Genomic DNA, 22,051 nt, shown 5'->3' on the forward strand with positions numbered 1-22,051 from the left:
TTTTCTAACATTTTTATTGTAAATATTTTATTGAAAAAAGAATTTTTTTTTGCAGTTCTTGCTTTTGCTTTATATTTTTTCTTCTTACTATTGTTATGCACCAAAACACCAAAACAAATTCTTGGTGTGTGAAAACCTGCTTTCTGGTTTCTCTATACTGGACTGTATTATTATCATTATGTTAATATATACTTTTTTCTCTGTACATAATGAAGCCCCTTTACAAAATCACAAACATGTCATTACCAATAAAATGGCAAAAGAAACATTTCTACCAAGACAGACGTATTTATTGGTGAAATGGTCCTTTAAAACATGTTTAATGATTATACTGGTATATATTACTTACCCTGTTGGATACGCTGTTTATGTAGCTGCTGCACGTCACCGAGAAGTGGCTTTCCTCTTACGTTTTCCTTGTGAGTCAGATTATGTCTGCCTACCTGTGAACAGATATGGACATGCATGTGTTTGTCAGTGTTCTGAACTGAATAAAATGTGAAGGTGAGTCAGCAGGGAGCTGGTGTTGGAATGAGCTGGATTGATGTGCTCACAGCGGACGGCCACGGATCCATCATCTGCTTGTCTAAATTGAGCTCCCGGGTTTATTCAGAGTAGGGTAGACCTGCAGTATACTGCCCTTTACAAGTCTGTGCTGCACGGGAGGCCACTGCAGAGAGGTCATTGTAGTAGCTTTATTCACACATGAATGCACAAGCGAACAGTGCACGAACACACCGAAACACACACATATGCACAACACACACTGTTGCTGAGCAGACCTGTGCAGAGGGCTAAATTAGGAACAAAGCTGTAATACCAGTGTGACAGAGCAGCTGTGCGTCTAGACTCTGTGACTTAGCACTATAACAGGACAGATGTAGCACACATTTACATTTTACCTTCAAGAGAATACACTGCACCACTTCTTATTCTCAGTTTGTTAGCAGATGTTCACCACGTCTAGAATAAATCCATCACATACGACAAGTGTTTTTTTTTCCTGTGAGTTGACACATGGACAGACAGTACGAGACAAAAGCATGCTACGAAGTAGGACTGAAATCTTCTAGTATTCTTAATAAAACATTGAAGATACAAAAACACTAACACTGTTCCAAGAGGGATGGCAGGAAGGGTCTATTTTTTATAAACTCACTCATATATTTTAAATGAAGAAACATATTCTACCTCAGCTTGTTTGGATGCATTTGGCGAGTGTGCTTACAAAGCTGCAGCTGCACTTTGTAAGCACTGCGAGTTTATCATGTGTTGCCAATAAAATTCAATAACTGATGCTAGTTCAGGGCTTTAAATCTGCTTCCATATACCCTTGAGGCTCAATGTCAGCCAATTCAGTTCAGGGTAGATGTGTAAAAAAAAAAAAAAAAAAAAAAAAAAAAAAAAGGCTGTCAAGAAAGATGGAGCTGTGGCAGTCCACATGTATTATATATTAATAGCACACGTTTGATTGATTGGTTTGTATCAAGATGAGGTGAAGACATTGATAAATATTCTGCAACTCAAGTGAAACAAGAGTAAAAACAAACCCAGAGATATTTATTTTCAAAAATGCACCTTATACAATATCAAATACACATTTAAAAAGTAGCGACTGTTGTTGTGACACTCGACTCATTCGTCCACAATGGCACTAAATAAAAAAACAAATATACAGATGAAAATCAATACTTCTTTGCTGTGATCATCCTAAATATTAAGTTGTTACATTTAAGTCAGGGGATGTCAGTCATGTTTGTCTCCAACAGCATAACGGTATCATTGATCTCGGATGGTATTAAGAGATTAAAAGGTTCCCTGTCCTCTCTGTGTTGTTGACAAGCGTTGTGACTCATTACAGCCATTAGCATTAAGCTGGCTCATCAATAAGCACTTGGCTGATCCATCAGTCTTCCTCAAATGTAGCCCAAGGGACCCTGCTATAGGTCCCTGCCAGCTCTGAGAGAGGACGCATGGGCATCCTTAATGTATTGGTCACCACACACACACACACACATCTACAGTATAGACACAGACACAGACACACAGACACACACACACACACACACACACACAGACACAGACACAGACACACACAGACACACACAGACACACACACACCACACACACACACACACACACACACACACACACACACACACACACACACACACACACACACACACACACTCACCTACCCCAGTGTTTGCCTGACAGCGAGGGATTCAAGTGTCACTGTGAGCCTCTGTTCGTTAAAGTTCTTTGTTGATGCTGCTGTAAGTGTTGTGTCAGTGTAACCACTTCTGCTTGTCAGCATGTTAGTGTTGTCAGTGCACTCTTGTTTGTCATTTTGTTTTGTGTTGACTTGATCATTGAGGCCTTGAATGTGTGTGTGTGCGTGTGTGTGTGTGTGTGTGTGTGCATGCGTGGGAGAGACAAAAAGCAGGGAGTTTTTTTAAGTTAGTACTTTTGCTGTAACCGTCAACTTTAGTATTTCCTTATACAGTATTTTCATTTCTGTATGCAAGGTAGGTGTCGCTGTGTGTGTGACTGTGTAGGTGTCGGGTATGGCAGTGTCAGTGTCAGTCAGTGTGAGACTATGCAGTGTCAATGTATGACAGCCAGACATAGTCTGATATGATAGTGTGCCATAGTGAATGACAATGTCTCGACTTAGATACCGGTGCGCTGTCTTTGAGAGCAGGAGTGTAAGAGACAGAGACAAAAAAAAAAAAAAGACAGGAATAAAGGACATATGTTGGCGGGTGTTACAGTTCATCATGGAGGGCCTCTCCCTCTGCGTGGTCCAGAGCTCCCATCAGCAACAAGGCTCCGGTAGCGTTGTCTCTTACAAAGATGATGAAGGGGTGATCTGCGTAGAACAGCTTGGGCTTTTCTACCTTCTCCTCCTCTAGGTCTGACTCTCCTCTCCCAGCCTGAGCAGCCAGCTCGAGGGAAGCCCAGTGGAGGACGCCACCCAGATGAAGCTTCCCTTTGCTCTTGCCAGACACACCGGAGAAATCGGCCACCTTCTGGTCCCAGGCGTCAGTCAAGCCCAGAGCAGACAACTGTTTCTGATACAGAAAACACAAAAGTGATGGGATTTATGAAAGCGCCTTGAATTAAAGTGTCATGGCGCTCGAGGCCATCCTACATAGAGACGACATAGAGTGTACGCAAACAAACAGCTGCTAGGACACTGATCAATTATGCACGCAAACAGACCAAACAACGAGTGGGAGGGAAAGCACTTTTTAAAATTTCATAATGCTGTGACATTCAGAAGTGGGAAACATGCACTGCCCTTCCAGGACCTCGCCACATGATTAACGTAAACATAAACATACCCTCCAAAAACAGTCAATCATCAACTTTTCTGAAGGAGTTTTTCACCATGTTTATTTACTTTCTATCCCAAAAATCCGAGACGGGAGGGAGCCTGACAGTTGCCCTTGTTGCGAGCTGGCAGAACAAAGTGGGCGACAGGCAGAGAGGAGACGGAAGGAGGAAGCAGAGGATGAATAATTTAAGAGTGATGCCCCGTGACCTCAGCACCCCCTTTGTTTTGCCTGATATGAATTCCACAGAAAGTCGTCGTCATGACAGGTAGTTTATCCTCCCATGGCAGAGGGCCACTCACAGTGACAGGCTTCTCCAGGGGCCAGATGAGAGCATGTGTGGGTGTGAGTGTGGGCTTGTGTGTGTGGATGCGGAGAAGGCCATGGCTAGAAGAAAAGTTGCAGAGACAGATGAGTGGGTGACGATATTGTTTTCTACTGTAGCATTGTTTAAACTTTAGCTGATTAAACTCTTTAGTGGAACTATCTTTTAGCAGCAGACAGGAACACTAAATCATTTGGATGAGTTGTCTGGGTAAATGTAAATGTTCTGTGGGTGCAGCCTTGCTGACTTTGGCTTTCTTTTTAAAACCACATTGTTATAGCTCTATATAATGCCTCTTAGCTCCTAAACCCACCAGCTAATAGACAATTGTAATAATCCATGAGGAGTGTCTGCGTAAAAGTTGAGATGTGCATGCAAGAGGATGTTAAACTGGATCATGTCGGCTTATTCCTTAACATGAAATAAAGTACATGTATATACGGTTAGAGTTGTAGGCATGTGTCACTCCCCCTCTACTGTTTCCATGCAAAGCTCCCCCTCCATGCAGATGCACACACGCCACCTCCTGCTCTAATGCACTTCTATTGTCCTCATCCATTATTCCCCCACTCTTCCTCTCTTCTTCCTCCCGCTACCACTACATCACTGTCTTTCTCTGCTGCTCTGCCACTTGCCTGGCATCCCCATCCCTCATGTGCCCCACGTGCCTCTGTTTTATCCCACTCTCTTTCTCTGCTCCTAACTCAGTCTTTTTCCTCCTCGCCTCATCCTTCTCTTCCTTTGAAAGGCCAACACAACTCAGTATACATTGCCCTCTCCTCTTCTCGACCTACAAAGGCAATCATTTCAAGGCTTTTTTTTTTTTGCTCCTTATCTAACGAGGAAACAGAAACTTGAACAGCTGGATTCCTCAAATGTTGAAGACAAATGAGGAAAAATGTCTCTTTCCTTTTCTCTCTATGTCACTTATGTCCATCCTTCCTCATTCTCTTCACCCAGGTCATTTAGCCTTCAGTGTTGTTGGTATCACCATGAAACAAAGAAAAAGTTACAACCAACTCTCCTTCCCAAAAGCACAAGTTAATTTATTTATTTTTTTGAAGCTATAAAGTGTTTAAAAATTAAGGAACCCCTTGGCATCATGCTGGGAAACAAGCCAGGGGTGTTAGGGGAGCCTATGGAGGCCTCATGCACCGCAGACATGTGGCACTGCATTACACGGGGAGAGAAACCTCTGGGAGGTGCTCTTTGGCTGCCCTTTCTCTCTGAAGCGCCGCATGAATCTTAGATGGAACAGCACTGGGCGGACTTTGCTGATGCCTCGCACACGGCACCACCGAGCTATTTGTCTGGAAGTCAGAGCCACAGGCATTGTCAGCTGGTGGTTTCCTCTGTGTGTGTCTGAGGGTGTGTGTGCGTGGGGGGTGGGGGGTGGGGTCGGTTCAGTTGGCATACAGCGGTCTAGTCTAACCAGGCCTGAGGTAGCATGGCATCAACCCTCAGGCGTGCAGCACTCTGCATCACATTATTTCAGTTTGATGGTTGAGCCCACTAAGTAGCTTGTTGGGTGTACCTGTGGGGGTTTTAAGGGGATAGCTCGTGTCAGCCAGGACATGTCACAGCTCTATCTGTGCAGAGTCACGGTGGCTGTTGTTAAGAGACAGAGCAGCTTTGATAATGACAATGGGAAAGAAAGAAAGACGAGAAAAATAGCAGAGACCAAACAGGGAGACTATTGTTAAACAGTGCTCTGTGTGTATCTGCTGCTGCTTGCAAATTATGGCACTTGAACTGCCCTGAAGATTATTAAAAACCTAGGAAAGACTACACATCACACATAACAACCATTTCCACCAACACACCGAGATGTTTCATCTTGACAGTTTTAATGGAGCACATGCTGGAAAAGATGAGTAAAGAGGACAACAGGCAGATTATGATTAAAGTCCTATCACTAGGCAACCTCGGAAATCCCGTGAAAAGACTTGTTTGGTTATGTGCAGTACTAAATGTACTTTGCTTGTTAAATGTGCCTTGCTAATTATTCCTGCAATTTGCACAGGAGAGCAAAAGAAACGAGGGAAAAGCACTCGAACCACAACGACTGTTAAGTTCTTGGTTCCCACAAACAGGCGGAGCTCGAGGTGAGTGAGTATCATCAGAGTGAGCATTAAAAAAAACACAGCAGATCTGAGGCTCTGGACCGAAACCTGATGAACTGGATCATAAAACAATTCTCATATTTTACCAAGGACCGAAACTAAAGATTATTTTCATTATTGATTAATATTGATTCTTTTCTAAATCAATTACTTCAACAATCACAAATAGTGAATAATGCCTGTCACAGTTTCCAAGAGCGTGAGATTATGTCTTCAAATTCCCTGTTTTTTTTCTCCGTTTAAGTCTAAAATCCAAAGTTATTCAGTCTACAATGATATAAAACAGAGAAAAGCACAATATATATTTAGGTTCGAACAATAACTTCAGTGATTATCTGATTATCACAATAGTAGCAGCTTAATTTTCTCCCGTAAAAGACACTGAATCACAAAACAAAAGATTAGACTATCTCAAGAAAAGAAAAGCTGTGTTTCACTGCAGCTTCAACCTTCATCTCTGACCACAAGGTTGTTTTGTCGCACCTGTAGCCACACACACCCAACAGTGATGTCACGAGTCCTGGAGTTCACCTGTACATCAATGTAGGAAGGTGAGAACATCCCCTGAAAAAATCTTGTTTTTGCAGACCTCCAGTCACTCTTTAAAAAGGTAGTCGAGTGTTTGATCACCAGTAACACCATGGAGCAGTGGTTTTATGTGAAGGTCCTTATTTGCTTGTATTGCCGATGTTTCATTGCTATTCCACAGACTGACAACTGGTGGCAGTGGCACGCCAAGATACACAGCAATGAACACGAAAAACATAGAAGAAGAAGAGTGCTGGCAAGAAAACACGGACGTACACGATGACAGTTTTAAAACACTTTTAAAATTGGCTTTGCAGATGTTTACTATGAAAAGGAAATCTTTTCAATTTGTTGTGTGGTGAGACACTCTGAGTGTAAACACTGAACGTTACCAAAAACTCCACAGGGTACCTTTAAAATACACTGTCAACACAAACTGACCCAAGTGTAACAAACTAAGTCCGACTTGGTCCAATTAGTTGTGACGATCCAATCACGACTACAACAGGTCCAAGAGCAATACAAGACCAAGGGTGAAAAAAAAATCTCCTCACCTCTGCTGTTCTTGCACAGCTTCGACCTCCCGTTCCCTCTGGCTCACCAATAAAACCCACCAATGCGCTGTCGACACATTAAACGACTACAGACGTGTTCTGCCTAATTCAATACTGCCCTTAACATCCTGCGTGGGCGGTGTCGAGCATGCAGTATGTGGTACTGGCATCATCACAGCTCCATTTCACGGACCCATTCAATGCAAAAAACTCTTTTCTCTCACCATCAGCTCTCTTGAGGCTTCAAAGCCTCTCCATCTCTTTATTGAGTCTCATCAGCAATACTCCTATTGGTATCTTATTTACACGGGCTTTTACCTCTTTTGCACGGTCAATACACTCTGTGTCTCATTCACTCGCTCACATTTACACATGAACCGCTTTTTATTCCAAGGCCATTTTAGCACAAATGGAAAAAGAAAAAGAAGCCTTAGCTTTTAGTGAGATATTTAACTAATGACCATGAAAACACATCTGATTAATTCATATGATGCAGGGCTGTGGTAGCTGTGCTGCCCCTCAACACTGTATACTGCGGAGTGTGCGCTTGTAAATATTTGATGGCCTTTTGACCTCATTAGCCATGATTGAGTGAGCTCTCCGGTGCACACTCATATGTCTTAGTCACCGACTGGAGATACAGCCAGAATGGAGCTCAAGCTCAGCCATTACTGTGTGTATGTGTGTGGCCTGGTCAGCAGTGGATCAGAGGCAGAGGGAGAGAGCGATGAGGGTGGTTTATTCAGTGACCTCTGGGCCGGGCTTGTTAAGAGGTTTCTCCGTCTCTGGCTGCAGACTCCGCCACAGTCTGCCCTTCACCAGAGGAGAACACCACAAATAGAGAGACGGGAAGAAAAGGAAAAGGCAGGATCCTGCAGCTATTTATAGTTCTCTGTGACACTTTCCGCCTTGTCCCCAAGCAATCATTGACCCTGCTCGTCTTCCTCCACCTCTCCAGCTCACTCACCTGCCGAATGTCACTCCTATTTAGGTCAGCAGAGCCAAGGTGACGGCGCATTAAAGGCACATGTGAGGCCTCCAGAAAGGAATTAGATCCCTGGGACTGATATGACAGAGAGGAGAGCGGTGACGGAGGGAATGGGTGCAATTTGGATGTGGCAACATGATTCAGAGGTGTGTGATTTTGTTTGTTCTCATTTGCCTCACACAGAGGACATGAATGCTACAGTTGACACACACGCACACACACACACACACTGCTATGATCCTCTGTATGTCCAGATGCTGCCCTCTAATCTCAGGAGTCCATGGCTGGCCCAAGCACTGACAGATAGAGTGGTAAACAGTATTAACGCACGGTGATGAGCAATTATTTGCCCGACCCAATTGGAAAAATGATCGTCAGAGAAGACATGGCCGGCTGTCGCCGGCCAGAAGGGTCGGACAGACAGACGAAATGAGATTGGAGTGGGCTGAGGGTTTGTTCAGAGCTTTAGCCCTTTCATAATGATTCCTCAACTGCACTTCTTTTTCCTGAGAGAGCAAACGGAGGGAGACAGCTCCTGACGAGTCAGAGAAACCGAGGCTGAAACATTCAAGTGCTTATCCATAATTAGGTTAAATAACGAGAACAACGTACAGCTGCTTTTTCGCTACTCACAGAAGTATGTTTCTTTTTCCCCCCGTCCGTCTGGCAAACTCTCTTGCAGAGACAAAAGAGGATTTTGTGCAACAGTATGTTTTCTGCTCTTTCACTGGCAAAGTCATAGCCGTGTCAAAAGGAGTTGTTTCAAGCTTTAGTTCTAGATTACAGCCTCCTCCCCAGAGTGTCCTGACAATGTTAATGTCAAAAGCTTGTTCTTCAGGGCATGGCTAGCAGAATAACATGGCAGCGCAACTCTATAGAGATGTTTGTTAAACTAGAAAGAGGGCAAAGTGGATTTCATCAGTCCATGATGAGGTTACAATGTACATCTAAAGAGGACATGGTAATAGGTTCCAGTCAGCGTGCCCTGCCCTGGGGAAATGGGATTTACTGGCCTCTCGATCTGTCAGGTTCAACTAACTCCCCCCTCTCTTTTTCTCTTATTGTGTCTTTCTCAGTCATCCACAACTGTTGTACCACCGACTACTGTATCTCTCTGATTCTAACGCACAGCAGAGCCACTGTGCTGTGTGAACAGCTGTGACTTCACTCCAAGTTGTGGGAACTGAGGTGAAGATGCATCAGTGCGATCTGAAAGTGTTTCAACATAATAAAAAGAAGTGGTTGTACGAGTCAACACAAACACGCACAAAGACACTCTCCACATTAATAGTCAGTGTGTACATTGCTAACAAGTCACAACTATTTAGCATGAATAAACAAGGACTGCAAAACTACCCAGCTATGAAATTATTTGAAAATAATACAAGGTGAAAATTTACATTGCATTTAGTCTGAACGCATCTTCTTACTGGTCAGTAACAGTGAGCGCTGGAGATGTGCCAAGCTGTACCGTGGCTAATCCAAGAATATTTGAATGGCTCGGCGTGGCCTTAAATGCCAGTCCTTTCTTTTTTTTATGTTTTATTCACTTCAGCCTCCTTTTCCTCTATGACAGCCTCGCTCTTCAGTGTGAGCAGAAAAAGAGCTAAAGAATCTGTTTCTTTTTTTCCGCTCTCTCTCTCTCTCTTATTGACAAAGAGCAGGATACAAAACTTTCATGTAGCAGCTTCTCATTCTGAGCTGGCACTGACCATCGCTCTGCCCGTTTAAATGGCAAACACTGCCCTTTAAACTGACTGTGGCCAACTTACACGGATGCCGTCAACATAACGTGACGACAGACCCGATTTAAACGTGACTGGTGTCAGTTTTGTGCGCTCTCTGCAAGCCGGTGTCTGCACTCTGACGAAGACCATTTGTGAGAGAAGAACATCCACTCAGTAACACCACTGTAAAATCACTAGCATTTCTGTATCTCCAACAAATGTTATAAGTCATATCTATCAATCACCCATCAGTATTTGGATCATGTAGCCCTTGAAAGATAAGGTGCCAAATTTAGCTGACTGCACCTTTTATTGCAGTGTCAGATATAAACACTTGAACGAGACATCCCTTGTGAGAACATTCTCTGGCAACTGCAAATGAGAAAGTTAATCTGTAGAAATGTCAGTCAAATAAACTTGAAAGGGAAACTTTCTTCTCACCATGACCCACATGAGCAGAATATTCTCAAAGATGTGGAGACATGTTTGATTCTCGCAACTTGTCTGTGCCCCTGCCCCTGCTGCGGACCCCGTGCCCCGGTCAAGTACGTGCTCTTCCACCAGCCCGACAACTCTCTAATCTCCCAGTCAGCAGCCTGACACAGCCTTCAATTTGGCCTGTATGAACCTTAACAACCCCCATGTACTCACACTAGCATCAGCAGCCACCAACCGGCTGGCTGTCTGCAAAGTGCTCCTTCTAGTCTCCTCCCTCCTGACTCAGACCAGCTACCTGCTGGCTCTGGGAGTTCCAGGAGCAGAGATCCAGACTACCAGCTGGGCGGGGGTATGACCCTTGTGCTCCTGCAAAAGGAGGTCTGTGGGAGGCATCAGAAGCCCACTGAGGAGCTACAGGTCATGGTCATCCTCAGGCCCCTCTTAGCCTTGTAGCAGCCAGGGTTTGATTCTCTGCTGAAGGCTGTTACAGCCTGATGCTGTGCGTACAGCTGGACACCCATCACCTCAAGGTAGCAAGGAGAAGAGTGGGAAGGGGTGACATTTGAACTCACCTGAGTCAGACTCTGCATTGAGCTGTGAGGTTAAGGCAGACCACTACTCCAGTTACTAAAAGCACTAAAGAGCCAGACGAAGAGGAAGAAAGAAAAGAAGGCAAGAGAGAGAGGTCACAGGTGAAGAATATGTGGAGGAAGAAAAGAAAGAGGAAGAAATGACAAGCGAGAAACACAGCACAACATGGAGGCAGAGCAGCAAGACACAAGGACAGAGAGAGGAAGTGACAGAGCCAAGTGAGGAGGAAGAGGACAGACATATGAATGGAGAGAAAAATGATTCTTGAAGGGGAAGAAAAAGAAAACCAAGATAAGCAAAATGCATGTCAGGAAGAGGAGGTGGCCAAGGCAGAAGAAAAGAACAGAGAATAAGAGACATGGAAAAACCAAAGAGGACAAAGAAGACAAAGAAACAATGGACATGATGAGCGCATTGCTTGTAGATATGAGAAAGTGTACCAGGTGAAGTGAAAAATGATGCAGTGTGTGGAAACAGGAAATGAAGGAAAGATAGAAAATGAAAGAAAAAACTACAATTGTGGCTGCATGCTGAGGAGCACTCTGGCACACTGCACTGCAGTATTAGAAAGTACCCACCTCTCCATTGCACATTTAATGTACTGTATAAGCACAACACCTCACTCCACTGGGCTGAGCACAAATGCAGGGAACGTGGATCAAAAGACAAACTAAAAAAGAATAAACCAGCAGTACTCCAACAGAAACACCTGCTAATTCCCCCTAGAAAGAAAAGACTACAAACCCCACCGGCAGGGCAGCTGAGGTGACTCTGGAAATTAGGCCGAACCAAGATGGGCTAGATTTAATGGAAATGGAGAACCACGCTTGTCAGCCAAGACCTTTGAGAAAAAAATGTAAGAGCCACAGTTCATGCGGCAGTGCTATAGCAGCATGCAATCACAAACCTAGCAGCTGCAGAACAGTATCATGGATGGAGTAGATTGAAAGTCACTGACATATAGAAAACCACTGAATCCCCTCTGACCTTCCTAAATGAGTGTATCGGCTTATCAGGTGAGCAGCAAGACATCAGCCAGGTGTTTTATCCAGACATTTCAGACAACACTCCAGCCTGCCATTGCACACAGGCATAATGCATTAACATTATTACTAAGAGACTCTATAGTTTATGGGGAAAAAAAAGCATAGAATTGGAGCGTATTATGGAGCAAAGTATAACTACAAACACTTACCTCAATCAGGGTCACCTACTAATCTAAAGAGCTTCCACCTACGCACAGAGGCAGTGCAGTGGAAGAGTAAGGGATATAAATGAAGGTAGGAAAGGTGTAAATTTGCCATAAATAATATAACAATGTAAAACACTAGCAGATTTGTACGCACGCAATCTTTCATACTCCATACTACCCACACTGCTGATGACATCTATATTAATATGTCGAGGTGTGTGAGGGTGTGTGTGGCAAATGTGATGTTGCCTAGTTTTTTGGGGGCGGAGTATCCCTGGTTATGTCACTGACTTTACACTGATGTTATTTTTACATTTCTGGAAACATGAAAATAACTTCTGTTGAAACGAACACAACAAAATGGGACCAGATACATTAGACAGTGTAATGTAAAGTGAGTGTACAAGTACTTTACTAACCTGCAGACTTAATGTGCTGGTGATGTTGGCTTTGGGCAGCGAGATGGCCACACTGGTAATATTGGTCTTCTCCAGCCACTTGGACAGCAGTTCCAGGGTCAGCAGCTTGTCCAGCCTGGCCAGATTCTCAACGTGGAAGGGCAGCAGGAGCACCAGGCTGACCTTGCCTCCCCACAGAGGCGCCTCCACAACCTGCACCATGTTTTCCACGTCTTCATGGTGACGGTACAAACCTGGACGAGAGGACAGGAGGAGTCAAGGAGAAAAGGGAGTCACCCGAGTTCTCACCTGCTTACATTAAAATAAACTCAGGAAGAAAGCACTACAGAGTCAAACTGAATCTGTTTAAAAATAATGTGAATGCAACCTGCGACAGGATGACAAAGGACCACTGAAATAATCCTTTTCATGAATTGGAAATGACATTATAATATAACATTAAACAGAAAACAGTGTATCCGTCCAACATCTTTTACTGCTGTCATAACAGAAATTCACTCTGCCTCGTTGTTGTTTTAAGACAATACATAAAATATGAAAAGCGTGTTAAATAAATTATAAGGTACACAATGATAAATAGGAGGGAAGCAGATTGGACCTTACAGATGTTCAAGCCATTTTAGAGTTTGATTCCTTTTCACTTCATTTATTTGCTGGCAGGCCTGCAACAGCGACAGACTGTGGTTTTTTTTTTACCTGCTCTGTGCATCATCATCACTTTGGTGTATTTCTTCCCCAAGAAGGTACGACGATCTGCGCTCTCTCCGCTGAACTCTCTCTCCCACAGCCCTGAACACACAGCCAAACAAACACACAGCTTGACATAGATACATTACATATCGATATACTGTATAAGAAAATGCTAAATGATTGAAAGAGGTGGAAAGGTGGCCCGCTAAGTTAAACAATGTTCATAGAATGCACATAGACCTCACACACGGCGACAGCCCTTGTGAATCATCGATTTGTACTGCCTATTAAAAAATGTCTACTCTTCTCAAAGCCGTGGAGTTGGGAGTGCCATACTGAGGCAGTTATGAGGTCCTTAAGGCCACAGCGTCCCATTCAGGGTTCACCACATTTCACTTGGCCCTGCTAACCCCATGACAGCTGTCAATTTAGGAGGGGAAGAGAGTGGTGGAATTACTGTTGTAATAACCTCACAACACATTGCCAAGGTTACTAGCCCCACTCAATAGAGCAGGGCACATTGGCTGGAGTGAGAAGGTCGACAGATTATGACTTGTACTTATGTCATTCTTTGTGAATGACACCTGGGGGCCAGCCAGGGCTTTAACTAATGATGACTTTCAGTATTGATTCATCATTTGAAAAAAAGCAATGCGCTCATGACACAATGCTAAGGTGAAAGGAGGCCAAGACTAATTGCTTGGCTTTATCAATAAATACTTGCAGTGGACAAAGTGTGTGGAACCTTCTTTTCTCCATATTATTGATTCATCGATTTCAAATCACATGTTCCCAGAACCCAAGGTGACATCTTCAAATTGCTTCTTTTTTTTTTTGTCCCAACAGCAGTCAAACAGAATGAAAGTACTCAATTCAAAATGATATTGGACAGAGTAAAGGAGCCAATTCTCTCATTTGATAGTGAATGTTTGGCCAAGAGATAAAAACAAGAGTCTGCAGCTCTGTCAGGCTGTGCTCAGTTACAGTCGTGCTCTGAGCTACATGCTAACATCAGCATGCTAACATGCTGACAATGACAATGGTAACATGTTGATGGTAAGCTGGTGTAATATTTACTATGCTCAACTATGCTTACTTTAGTGTGTCAGCATGTCTGATAACAATTTGTAATTTGCACTAAACACACCTGAGGCCGACTGAGGTCCGTCATTAGTTTGGCAGGTGTTTAGACGTAAACCAAAATACCAGACAAATTAAAACTTAGACCTGATGATAACGATGGATGAAAAGTTGAGGTATGATCAAAGTTATTACACATGATCTTGAAGCGTACGTCAATATCAATTTCATTTCATCCTCTGGACACCATGAACCAGATTCAGTACCAACCTCACAGAGATGAAAAAGAGGATCCTCCTCATGGCAAGTAAAACTGAACTAATATGCAAAATTTGTGCTGCTTTAAATTGGTTCCTGATAAATTGATGTCAAATAATTTCCTGTGGATCAATTAGTCGACTGATTGTTTCAGCACTCAGGGATGGCTGTCCCCAAAAAACCACCCAGCCTCATTTGGACCCCCCCCCCCCCCCCCCCGCAGGCATGCTAGCACAAGTCACAGACATTCGCTTCGCTTCCTGTAACATCAGAGAGAGAAATATGATCCCAGTGGAATTCACAAACAACTGGCTGAGGGTTACCTAAAGTGGCAACCGTGTTGTTTAAATGATGTCATGACGATGAACATTTTCTGTGTAAATACTATGAGGTCGTATCGAGCTGGGGTTAAATTGATGACCTCACCAGCATGCACAGCAGACTCGTTTGATCTCCGTCAGCGGATGTGTGGGTCCGCGTCTAGACAAGCGGACCTGCGCTGCATTATCTTCTTTTGAAAGGACAGCGCCGCAGCGGAGAGATCACTCGAAAAAACCTGAATCTATTAATATCCATCGACAATAAACAATGAAACAATTGCACAGCTAAGAAATCCAATCGCTCACAGACTTACCAATTTATACTGTAAACGTCAGGCAAAAAGCAGAAGAGAATCAATGAGACCGACCGGTTCCCTCTCCTCCTTCATCAACTTTTGATTACAAGTGGTTATGGTATTTCAGTGGCTATTATTAGAGGTTAAATATGTGGGGACTTGTTCTCTCTTGCCATTTTTTTCTCTCTCCTCCTTCTCCACGTTGTTGCATTAGCTTCTGTGTAACTTTCTCTCAACTGTTTTTTTTTTTTTTTCTCTGCAATCTTATTTTTCCTCTTCCGTCTCCAGTGTTTGTTTGTCTAAAACAGGAACAAAGCCTGAATTAATTAACTAGTGTGGACTGGAACTCCCAAGGTAGGCCTTTTACATCCCTCCACCATGTCTGTCAATCTCTTTCACTCTCTCAGCAGGCCACCCTCTATTTCTTTACTTTGCTTGGTTTTCAATCTTTACTTTTCTCCCGTCTCTTTTACTCTGCTTCTCTTTGTCCCCTTCCCACCCAGAAATCTCTCCTTATACTGCTCTGTCTCTGCAGTCCTCTTGCCATTCTCTTTGCCATCTCTCTACTATAAACATGTTCCACTACTAATTGCCCCTGACCTTCCCTTTCTTTGAATGCTGTGTTCAGCCCAGGGAAGGAGGGACAGCAAAGAGCTTTTTAAACCCCCCCCCTTGAATAATTAACTAAAAGGAACCAAAGTGAAAAAAAAAAAACAAAAACAGGCAAGGAACCAGATGCCTGCTGAGTGCCAAAAGAAATTCCGGCACCATCTCTGAAACCATTACATTATCACACACTATCAACTGCCTTAGGACCCTGAAATCAAAGACAAATAAAAAAATAAAAAAAAATGCTACAACAAACCAGAGGAAGCTAGAAAGAGCAAGAAGCAAACTATCGACCACTTTTAAATTATGAATCAAAACTAAAGGAATCCAATTTCCCGTAATCTAATTTGTGCGCCGCAATCTGCTGTATAATCTAATTTGTATATTTCCTCCACAAAATTAATGAACCGACCAACGAGGGTCGGTTCACAGAAAAAACTAATTTCGTAATGAAGTCAGAACATCAAACAAAGAAAATTAATTAAATTGCTTATCAATGTATAGTCTGTCAGGGAATGCTATTTTCAGAGGGCTGTCTATCTGTTGGCAACCTGTTTTCACTTCAGCAACCTTGCCTTCTTTGCACCTAATAAAAAGAATACCTGCAGGAGGAAACGGAGGAATAGAGGCAGATGGACACAGATAAGGATGTGAACAGGAGACACGTGGGAAGAGGAGAGAAAGAGGAGACAGGGTAGATTAGACACGTGATAAGGGGCGACAAAAGCAGAAAAACAGAGACAAACGCCACAAAAAGAACAAGTAGAGAACAGAGGGATATGTTTAACACATCATCGTCATCATCGTCTTTGGTGGCAAACAAAGATGAGATTCTACATCAGCAGGAATCAACTGTTGTTCTGAGAAAGAGAGATGATAAATTCCTGAAAAGTTATCATGGAGAAAAAAAATGTATAAACAAAAAAAAAAAAAAATAATCATAATAATCATAATAATCACAATAATAGCTATTTCTGACTAATGAGAAACTAAAACCCAGTTGTTAAAATACTGATGCCATTTAACAGCCTAATAAAAGCAGAAATAAACCTAACTATAATCTTTAATGGTGCTTTTTAAAGGAGGGGCACTATGATAACTTCAGACAAGGATTAGATGGATATGGTTTTGGGATGCAACTGTTAAATCATAGATGGATCATCTATCCGACTGAATCTGTATCGAAACACTGACTAGTGCTCACCCCTGCAGCCCGTCACAAAGACCAAATCTGAGCCAAGCTGCGCCGCCGCAGACTTGGAGCGTTCCAAGCACAGATGTTAGGCATGACACCGAGGGAGAGAGTCTGGACACTTGTTACTCAATTATTTAAGATGACACATCACCCCCCAATGGAAGATGAATAAGCTCTCAGTGATAGACCCCAGAATCATCCTTTATCTGCTGTGTCCACCAGCTGGAGTCCACCGCATGAGCACACACACACACACACACACACACACACACACACACACACACACACACACACACACACACACACACACACAGCACACAGGTGGGCATACTGGCACGAACAAGATAGTGGGCAAACTGGCGCATGGGCTGTCTGTGCAGTCTGAGCACTGAAAATGGTGCACGTGCACGCCATATTAATATTCTAAGACCTCTCATCCAACGCAGCAAACAAGTCCCGCATAGAGACGTCCCATAATTCCAAATGACTCCACAATTACAAAGCACACCAGTCTATTTCAGCTCCACTCAGTCCAGCCAAGCCTCTGCGTTATGTGTCTACATCCAACCTCTTATGACACTGGATGTGCACCATAATGAAATATTCAGTTGGCTATGCATCATTTACTGTCACAGCCGATTTTGACTTGTTTTGGACACACTGACAAATTATGACACGTTTGCTTACTATTTCATAACCATCATTTCCCTTTACCCAACCAATGTCATATTTTCCACTATTTTGTAACCACAAACCAAAGTGTGCATGATAAGCTGGATATAATGAAGCCTGCTTTGTAAACTAGTTGTTTATCTACTGTGCACTACTTCTCCTCACCTTTAAAATGCAGGGCATTGGCCAGTATCAAGGCTCCGGCCTTAGCCTGGATTTTTGCCTCCAAAGGAGCTCCTTCCAGTCCACCAAGCCCGGCTTTCGCCCAGCTATGGAGCTGCTTCAGGTCAGCCTTAGAGTCTCCCTTCCCCAGTGGCCGATGCTGCAGCCTGAACCTGGCCTGGCTGTCCTTCACAAAGGCCTGACTGACCGCAGGGGCTTGCTTAGAAAATACAGCTGAGGAAGTGTGCAGGTGAAAGGTAGTCACATTGGCTTCAGTGAAGCTCTTCAATGCCCCGGACAGAGGCTCCGCAGCCTGGGCTCCGGCCTTGGCAGGGGAAGGAGTCTTAAGGAGGTCTTGGAGCTGGCTGGCAGTGGTGCCTGCAGAACCACCACCCAGCGCTCCGAGTGAGGAGGCCACAAGCAGAGGTGAAAACAGGGTGTTTACTGAGCTCAAGTCAGAGCGAAGGGCCTGGTACAGGCGCAGACCCAGAGCCCATGTGGGGTCACCCAGAAGAGGAGGCGGGCGGGGTGGAGGGCTCGGTGGGGCAGCAGTGCTATTCTTGGAAGAACTGGTTGTGCTGCCCTGCACCAGGAGAACTGGCAAAGAAAAGAGGAGATACACAGGAAGTCTGGGCAGCATGGCAGATCTAGGGGGAAACACAGGAAGGGCAGTCAGTATGAAGGTTTGCATCCAAAACACAAACTGTGTGGAATGAAGAGAATGCATTCCTCTAATTTGTAGAGCAAAGAAGATAGCATTATTCACTGCAGATATTTTGACTGATTTTTAACAGTGTAACAGCTACTCATGCTGTTACTGCACCGTTCATGTTTGAGATGAACCAATATAAACACAGCAAACAGCAGCCCCTTCTCCTACAGTGCCACAGCAGTAAACTTGATGTGTAAATTCCTCCCCACTTGGCAACGTGGTTATTATCTCACCCGCTGCGCAAAAACCAGAGTGTGACAATTAACTTTGATGAAGTTTCAAAGGAAGATTTTTGGTCTAGGACTGAACAAGTGGTTGAAAAGGAGAAAATAAAATGCGCATTTTTCTCTCTTGCCTTCCAAAAAACAGAAACCCGACTCATTGATTTAACCGAGCCGGTGACAGGAGTGACTGGAAACATCTGTCGTCTACCTCAGCCGACGCTGTTATGATTTCCTCTGCGAGAAAGGGAAAGAAGGAGAGACGTGTTTGTTCAAATTTACCGTTATTTAATTCAAGTTTATCCCCTCTGCTCCGCGGCTGTCCTTTCAGCTCTGTGCTCCAGAGGAAGTGGGGCTGGGACCGGGCTCAGACGTGGCAGCACGCAGAGGAAGTTCACCTCAAACTTCACCACCGGACGGTGAACTGCACTTCCAGAAACTTCCAGACCTCGCAGTAAAACGTCCCTACAACCATAGTGAAATGTAGTGACAAAGCGCCGTTCCGTTTCGGTTAAAACCTTACATGAAATCCCGTTTTTAATACAGATATCACCGCTAAACATGCAGCTAGATGTATAATAATGTATTAATGTTTGTACAATCCATTAAAGTCGCCTACCACTGGAAAAACTGCAGGGTGAGGTCACTCTTAAGTCACTTGTGGTATCTGAATCCAACTGGTTTATGCAGACATAATACTTTTATGCTTTACAAAACCATAATTAAATATCACAAAGTCCCTGTAGGGCTACGTTATAGCTGTTCCAGGGATTATGTGCATGTAATGCTGGCCCTGGTATAGGTTTTTAAAACGAACAAAAATCCTCCAGTTGTAGTAAATGAGGCGTTTCTCCATACATTCAAAAGAAAGCTTTGTGGCTTCGCCTGGATAATAAACCCTCTTGTTCTTGGCTCAGTGGGGGTTGTAGTTCCCTAAGCCATTCAAGCGGGGTCGCTAATGGTCTTCTCATGCCTCAGCTTAGTGACCCTGTGCGAGACGGCAGCATGTGGGCCAGGGCCTCCCAAACTTGACACCCAGGCCTCCCAGTGGGAAGGATGTAGAGCACAGAGCCAGCGGGCTGATTGGTTTAGTCAGGAGCATCCATCTGAGGAGTTTTTCTTCCTCATTATGATTTGGTCTTAAAACTGTTTGCATTTTGGGAACATTAATTAGGGCAGGGACAGTAACATTCATATTCAAAATGGGCCCTCTTTTAGATTCTTCAATGTTTTAAGTTCTAGTTAATGAACTTAAATTTGCAGGGGGACCCCCACACACTCACCCACACAGTCCCAGTCCACCGTAACACCCACCCCACCTCACTTTGGAGCAGTTATGATAATGTAGTCCACTGTCAAGGAAAAGTAGGGCAGACTATGCGAGCCTGTATTACGTCTGACCCTTCCAAATGTCCTCATTCTGTATTCTCCTCATTTTCTTGTTTTTCGCCTCCCTAAATTGTACCTGCCCTCTCCCTAAAGCAGAACAAGGAGTGGAGAGCAGATAACTTGTAACACACGGCTTCGGGACAGGGATTATTGCCCAAATTGAAAGATGGAGAATGGTCATATAGGGTCCTAATCAATAAATGTAGAGATAGACTAAGGAGGCTAGAGAAGGATCAGAGAGGGATATGGAGGAAGATAACTGCTCGAGACCACCAATGCTCAGCAATCAGGCCGAACATGACAGCTTGTAGACCCAACCAATCATTTACCCCAGCCAAATCAATAGAGCTCTCTCCGAAAGATAGCCATCAGCAGCACTATCTGGAACACATTCACAGCAGAAAGCACAAACACACACTGAGCACTCGCTGCCATTCTCGCTCTCCATCTCTTTTGCAAACGCACCACACCAATATACACACATTTATCTTGCAGACACTTAGTTATCTCACTTCCTTGGAAATAAGACACACATCATCTAATTAATACTCCGAGAAGTGGACTACAAAAACAGTATATGTCAAACTACACCTACTGCGATCACGAAATAACATCACAGGGACACTTAAAAACAAAACACATACTTGCACGCACGCACACACAAACACACACACACACACACACACACACACACACACACACACACACACACACACACACACACACACACACACACAGACACACTTTCATTAGCAGCCTTGAAGCCACACTGACAGGCTGAGGATACACGTTGTTGGTGATGAGTCGATGTGTGCAACCTCAGAGGTCGTAACCCTCACCAGAGGAGTCAGCGCCCCCTCCTCATGGGACCCCCCCCCCCCCCCCCCCCCCCTCCACATCACAGTCAGTCTCGTCAGTAATGAGCAGTGACACAGATTACAGTGCAGGTGATTCATAAAAAGCTAGCTTGCGCCGCAGTAAAACGAGCCCCCGGGGAACTGGTTGGGAACCTGAGAAGCTCCTCAGTCAGTGGATTGGGCATCTAGGGATTTATAACAAAAAAAAAAAAAAAAGACGCACTTTAACCACAATGCACCTCCACATCTTTCCTTTTACCCCGCCCCTGAGGGGATCACCTGCATGTTGCCTTACTTACCCTCACCTCTCTGCACCTTGTCCAAGTCACGAACCCCAATTCAGTTTTCCAGCCCCAGATGTCATTGTCTTAGGCAGTAAATGTTGTATTTCACCTCACATGTGATCCGTTTACGCGGCCATCGGCCATTGTTGTTGGTTGTTATTGAGGTAAAACGCCCCTGGCTCAAGGGCCTCGGCAAAAGAATCAACACCTTGCAACAAAGGCCGTTATGGTCCATGCCAACTGGCCTAGAGCTATATCCACTCGCCCCATGCCCTACTCCTGCTCCCATTTTCTCCGTTTTTCTTCTACACACATTCACTGGTTCACACATATTATAGTGTTTATCTTATTCTACCCTTCTCTTCCCGTTTGCTCTTTTCAGAATGAGATATTTCACTTCATACCACATTAGCCCGGCTTCCTTACACTCATTTTCACTCCATAACTTCATTTTCTTTTCCTTTCCTTTTTCATCCATGCCTATATGTTACTCTGCCTGAGGTTTCAGTAGTTCTCTCTACACTCCTCCTGCCTCTGGGGCCTCCACACACACATACATCTAATTCCACCTCTTTTCTTCCTTGGAAGAGAAGTGACACAGGACATAAAGCAGGCAGAAGCCTTTCACCATAAAACATACCTTAAACAAAAACATAAACTTTTCTCATTAATACATGAAAATGTTCTCCCACCTCCACCTTCTCTGCAATGTCTCCCACCTTCTCTTGCTCACTGTCGACCCATTTCCACTCCACTTCTCACCTCCTCTCATTCCCTCACCCCTACTCCTACTCATTTCCCATCTCTCCTCTGATTTTCCTTCCTCTCCAACGCCGTTTAAATCTCTCCTCATCCCTCTGTGTCTCACAGATTTTGGAGTCCGTACAGAACAAACAGCGTGTAACATGTGAGCTCCTGTTCTCGTCAGTTCTGCTCTGCCTGTCTGTCATCAGCTCTGGCCCGTTTCAGCCAGTAGAGAGCTGGTGGACGGGTCCACAGGGCCCTGTTGGTTTCTATCAAGTTCCATTGTGGTCCTTTCAAATTAAAACTCTTACTTAATGTCTGGCAAAGCTGCTAAACTGC

The 22,051-nt window shown here is 44.1% G+C and overlaps 1 protein-coding gene across 1 annotated transcript; it reads right to left on the reverse strand.

Moving 5' to 3' along the window:
- Window positions 1-2,161: 2,161 nt before the first annotated feature.
- On the reverse strand, window positions 2,162-18,809 carry LOC111231346 (serpin H1-like). The gene is made up of 5 exons (XM_022758406.1): window positions 18,721-18,809; window positions 17,509-18,152; window positions 12,920-13,012; window positions 12,224-12,456; window positions 2,162-3,074 (listed from the first exon to the last, which is right to left on the reverse strand). Exons 2-5 carry the CDS (start codon window positions 18,143-18,145, stop codon window positions 2,769-2,771), a joined length of 1,269 nt encoding a protein of 422 aa, XP_022614127.1. The 5' UTR covers window positions 18,146-18,152; window positions 18,721-18,809; the 3' UTR covers window positions 2,162-2,768.
- Window positions 18,810-22,051: the final 3,242 nt, after the last annotated feature.

The sequence above is a fragment of the Seriola dumerili genome, unplaced genomic scaffold (assembly GCF_002260705.1).
Source record: "Seriola dumerili isolate Sdu_G_001 unplaced genomic scaffold, Sdu_1.0 BDQW01000295.1, whole genome shotgun sequence".
In the NCBI taxonomy this organism is placed as follows: Eukaryota; Metazoa; Chordata; class Actinopteri; order Carangiformes; family Carangidae; genus Seriola; species Seriola dumerili.

Excerpts from the sequence above, each read along its gene's own strand:
- LOC111231346 (XM_022758406.1), bottom strand. The coding sequence starts at position 18,145 with ATGCTGCCCAGACTTCCTGTGTATCTCCTCTTTTCTTTGCCAGTTCTC. Across the intron at positions 12,457-12,919 it reads GATGATGATGCACAGAGCAG|GTTTGTACCGTCACCATGAA; the intron begins GTAAAAAAAAAA and ends CCTCTCGTCCAG. Across the intron at positions 3,075-12,223 it reads CCAGCACATTAAGTCTGCAG|AAACAGTTGTCTGCTCTGGG; the intron begins GTTAGTAAAGTA and ends TTTCTGTATCAG.